At 45.3% G+C, this 5,415-nt stretch overlaps 1 protein-coding gene across 2 annotated transcripts in view; it reads right to left on the minus strand.

The window, feature by feature from the left end:
- EPHA1 (EPH receptor A1) overlaps window positions 1–5,415 on the minus strand; it is a 40,671-nt gene that overhangs the window by 34,601 nt on the left and 655 nt on the right. The window contains exons 2-3 of one of the 2 annotated variants that reach the window (XM_068956595.1): window positions 2,105–2,172; window positions 1,964–2,012 (exon numbers count right to left, since the gene is read on the minus strand). Coding sequence is in view for 1 of the 2 variants with exons in the window: in XM_009685143.2 (XP_009683438.1) it covers window positions 2,105–2,172 (68 nt within the window). In the remaining variant the exon portion in view is untranslated. The remainder of the gene's footprint in view (window positions 1–1,963; window positions 2,013–2,104; window positions 2,173–5,415) is intronic. The other variant, XM_009685143.2, reaches the window with a different exon arrangement.

Below are 5,415 nucleotides of genomic sequence, written 5' to 3' on the forward strand. Positions count from 1 at the left end.
ATTCCTCACAGCACATTCCCCCTCTGTGCGACAAGTATATTGACACAAATCCAGCTCACAGATGGGAGCTCTCTCGCATCTGAGCTTAGGTACAAGTAGCATTGTTACATGTAATCTAGACTGTCCCCGAACTCGGTAAAGTTCACAGCTCTGATGTTTCCAGACAGCTATTAATAAAGCTAGTCAGAGTATTTAGTATTAATCTTAGCTCTTTTGTGTAAAAATGTTACAAATTAATCTCAGTTCTCTTTCAAACACATTTACTTCTTTATTTTGGAAGAACGGTTTCAGAAGTTATTCAAAGTTCTGATTTCAAGAGAATCACCTATTGTTCCCTTTTTGCTTGTGGCAATTTGTAAGCCTTTCATCTAACAGTTATTGGGAAATGACATGATTAGACAAATCCCTACAACACAGTTGCTCAGCAGAAGTCAATAAATCTATTCTTCATCATCCATTAGTTTCTTCATCTATCATCAGTATCTTGATCTATTAGTTTAGATTGCTCTCAGGCCATGTTCTCCAGAATCTTCTACAATTCTCAGTTAAAATAAAGTGTATTTTGAACATATTTATTTAAAAAAAGAAAAAAAAAACAGCTAGCACAAGCAGAAGGGTATGACAGCTCCTAGTACTGCTAGGAACCTACTCAGCAAAACTCACTTGCTCTGTAACAAAGGTCTTCTTATCATATTATTTTAACTAGGCAGTTGTCAGTGTTTTTCCCATCTCTTCAAGATGTGGACTTCATCTTGTACATGCCTGTACCCCAATATTGGGTTAAAATCCCCAGATAGATGGATGATAGTAACTATGGACAAAATGTGACCTACACATACGTCTCATTAGGGCACCTGTTTTGAGTAGGATGCCATAATAAACAAGAGCTGTACAAATGAAACAAGTGCAGTTATGCCAGTACAGGAGAACCTCACTATCTGGCTCTAGTTCACCCAGCAAGACTACTGGGAGTAGGAGAAGGCTGTGGCTTATTTAAACCGGCCACAGCACACTATGGAGGAAAGTTATGAAAATGAGTTAGGAGTAGGCTGAACCCAAGTCTACTGTATGAGCAGCCAACCTAAAGACTCTTCCTCTTCCTCTTCCTCCTCCTCTTCCTCTAGGAGAGCTTGGGCTTGCTAGAAAGGTGAGCACATGGATGAGGAACTGGAACGATGTATTAACATACCTCTTTCTAACCCCTGTAAAATAGCCCAAGTTCTTTTTTCTTTGTACCTTCCTTCCTCCACTATCACAGTCCAAAGGAAGCCATCTTTCAAACTCTCTTGTTTTTAACTAACATAAACTGTGACGCTAAATGGACCACTCATCTCTACTTGACCAAAAATAGCTGAGAGCTCAACTGCCTTTTTGGGCCCAAATTTGCCAGGCTTTCAGGAATAGATTTTGAAGCACTTCCATCAGCTCAATTTTATAGCCAGGAAACAAAGGGAAATGCTTCACTCATCAGTTGTGTGGGTCAGATACAGCATCAGGGCTGGACATCAAGTCCTAGAATGCTGACACCTACCCAACAGGTCAGATTGCTGCCACATCAGTTTACAATTATTTGTCCAGTCAGCTGCTGATCATAAAAATTAAGAAAAAATTTGTAACTGAATCATTCAATTTAATACTTAAGAGGCAAAAAGACAGAACACAGACAAAGATTGTAAATCCTTAGAGGTTTGTGCACAGAAATACTTCTGCCATGGCTGTCTGCCAGGAGCAAGAGCCATAAGCTGTGTCTGCAACACGTTAGAGGATGAAAAACTGGATGATGATTGGATTTTTCCTCTTTCTCCACCCAGGTTTATTATTTCACGAAAACAATATATTTCAAGGATGTGTTCAATCACTAAGAGCTACTGAACGGCAACATGCATCAGAAGATTTACAGCCCTTGAAGAGCCAGGGGCTGAGGCTGCAGAGGCGAAGGGGCTGCAAGGCAGACAGGACTTACAAAGCAAGGAATCCCCAGGAGAGGGTGGAGCTGCAGAAGAATCTTGATTCTGGGAGGCAAGGTGAAATTTCAACATGGGTTATGTTTTTCTATCACGTAGTATTCCCAATGGCTCCCCTTTCTGGGAATGTGTATACTCACCCCCACTTCTGGAGGATCTGGAAGCCAGCCTAGTTCACCCTGTGCAGTGCTTGTGTCTAGGAGATTCACTGAAAACCAGAAGGGGAAAACAAAATCAAGGACCCAACCCATATGGCCCACGGAGTGGCTTCATCCTAGTTTTGTCACAGAAAGCAAAGCCTGTGCTTCCTCTCAGATCTCACAACCTCACATCCACTGTGTTCTTTTACCGTCAAAAAGCATGGTTAGACAAAGGATAGGAAGAGATATGATAATGCAGCTAGTTAAAAGTTCTTGCCAATGTATGAGACACCCTGCCTTCCACCTTTTACTCGAGCAAGTCACACCCCCCACACACACTCAAAAACACAGCTCTGTGCTAAACCCTGAGAAATCTATTCTGCTTTCTAAAGCTGCCCCCAGATAGGGGCAGGAGAGTAAAACCTACTCACATGGGAACCCAATATTAGGAGTTGAACACATCTTTCCTTCCAATAGGAAAGGGGTGGAAAAAAAATGGATGTAGAGCAGGGTGATCAAATAAATTACCAAAACAAAAGATCAATCAGTGTCGCCTAGAGGTATTATTCAATGCTGAAGAGCTGGAAACACTGTGGGAAAGTACAGAGGCTGTGTGAAGTTCTAAAAGGGATTTTCCACTGTGTCACAGTACCCAAAAGCCATGAGACACTTCAGTTTCTCAGAGTGCCTCCCCTATACCTCTGATTCAGGCTGTGCACCATCTGATCCCAGCCTCGAAATCCTTTTACAGTCCCTCCGCCTCCCCATCTCCATAGGTGGCCATTGCCTATGAGAGCAAGGCAATAACTGCTCCAGGGCACAGCATTACCACCTCCTGCAGAGTTGCCCTGCATGCCTATGTGTTAAGATTTGGCTCTTGGAGTTGTGTGACAAAGGAGAAACTCAGCTTTCTATTCATTGTCAGTGCTCAAAGAAATTTGAGAATGCGATCAGAGTTTGCCCTGAAGTCTTGATGCAAAGAGAAATTAAAAATTTATCACTTCTTAGGCCAACAGGAAATAGGGAGAGGAGTTGGGGTAAGTCATACTGCTGGATGTGCAACTTTGGTTTCCCTCTAAATATGATGCTGCCAGAACAGACTACTGGTTTCAGAGCACTTTTGCAGCCCCAGCTTGGGAACATAGGAAACAGAAAAAATTCCTTGGATTCCCTTTTGGATTCCTGGGGTTGTATTCAGAGGGATCATTTCTAAACACCTTAGAAAAGAATTTGAGGGTGAAAGGTAGGAGGGGGAATATTTAAATGGCATTTAAATAACCAGATTTCCTCCCCCTCATCTGACTGCTTTACAAATACTGCCTGCCAACTACAACTAATAGAGTGTAAAGTGCAGATCAGAAAGAGTCCTGTGGAATGAGGAAGCAGGCTGTGGGCCCAGAGATAAGAGGGACTGCACTGCTGTTCTCACCTCTGAAACACCCGCTCAGGATTGGGAGAAGGGAAAAGCAGGAATCCAGGTTTTGCAGGTTCGCTGCATTCGCCCAGCATGGTCATATGGCAAAACCTTCCTAGCCACAGACACCCTGTCCAGGCAAGGCTCCTCGCTCACTTCTCTTCTCCCTCAATCTCTCTGAGATAGTTGAGATACTATTCTTGTGTTGTTGGCTCCAAAAAGCTCTCAGGGTGAGGTAGCTAGTCCTTCCAGAACCATCACCTAGATAATATCTATCCCACGCACTTCAGGCCTGAAGCAGTGATGTGGAAGTGAGAGGGGCTGCATGGCAAGTTCTAGTAGAGAGCAAAGAGAGAGAAACTCAGGAAAGGCGGGGAGGGGAACCTCCCACAGCCCATGTGCCATGCAGCTGGACCTCCAGCAGCTGTTCCTTCACCTACCAAGTAACTGGGGTGGGCAAAGCCCATTCACAAGAAAGAGCTCTCTCAAAGTGAAACACCTGGCAGGGATGCTGCAAAAAAAGGAAGAACAAGTCAGTGAAACTATGAGAGCACAGAGAATATGAATTCTCTGGGGCCACTGGCTCTTTGGACCACAGCTTCACTCCTAGGAATCTCACTGTGGCTGTCCAACCGCAAGGGAGGAGGTCTCCCCAGAAGAAAAACTTCAGATAAGAGAGGGTGCCAGGGAAACGGGCTGCTCCCTGCTAGACACAGTCAGGAAGAGTGGATCACAGCCACAGCTCAAATGAGATGGTTGAGATAAGTAAGATACTGGCAGGGAGAGGTCCCTGAGTGTTACTGCCAGCTACTGGTCACACACTTCTGGAAACCAGAGCCTGTGTGAAGCCACCTTACATTACTTCTCACCTTGGTTGCCTTTGTCCACAATGGCCACTAGATGCATCCATTTAGCCAAATCCTTAATACAAACATGCTAGCCAAGAACACTTTAAAAGAGCATTCAGCACATAGAGTCTGAGATGAGCCCGTGGCTGAACTGCTAGTTATGACTAAGTCCTCTAGACCGAGGGCCTAGAGCAGCCAAAGTAGAGAACCACATTTGGGATAGAAAAGCCCCTGACACCTCTCACTGTGCAAAACAGATTTGAAAAGAAGTCTCTAGCAGGAATAACTGCACAAGGAGGTGGGGAAGACAGCAGAGATTTATTCTTCCTCACCTCTCTACTGAAATTCTCATTCACCAGATGTTTCACAACCACTGTGGAACTGCCAAGACGGAAGAAAAAAAAATTACTACGTCTAACAAAAGGGACTAAGTGGGACAGAGAAGGGAGGCAGGGGAGGCTTAAGAGATGAGGTGGAGGAGGAAATTATAAAGCCCAGCTCTACCTTCTAACACTGAGGTAGATGAGAGAGGCTGTCTCACCTTCCCAGCTTCTGAAGAAAAGACTATCCTTGCTCATAAGGGTTAACTCCATGAGGGCTTTTTGAGGAAACTGCAGGGGTGTTTTGCAGCAGGGGGGGGGACTTTCTGAGTTTAAGTTTAAACTTGTTATCTGCAACACTTGTATTAAATGCAAACAGAAGCAGATCTCTCCTGGATCACTGGATATGTTGAGGCGTTTGTGCTTCAACTGCAAGGGGGTGGAAAGAGAGGGGGCACATCTGGGAGCTCACTATACAGAGGCACTAAGAGTCAAATGGGGCTTGTTCCTGGCCTTTTCTCCCTGCACCCTCCTGCCCTCCCTGGACACTAGAGCCCCAGCAGCACCTCGCCAGCTCTCCCCAGGCAGGCTGTGATGTCCCTGGTGTCCCACACAAGTTGGCCAGGCCCTGCTCCCTGCCTCTTGGGGGGAGGAGGCCCTCCCCTGAGGGGGACTCTCCCCATGGAGGCCTAGCCCTACGGGGAGAGGGACCCCCAAGTCCCCCCTTAC

Source organism: Struthio camelus, chromosome 1 (assembly GCF_040807025.1).
Source record: "Struthio camelus isolate bStrCam1 chromosome 1, bStrCam1.hap1, whole genome shotgun sequence".
NCBI classification, from domain to species: domain Eukaryota; kingdom Metazoa; phylum Chordata; class Aves; order Struthioniformes; family Struthionidae; genus Struthio; species Struthio camelus.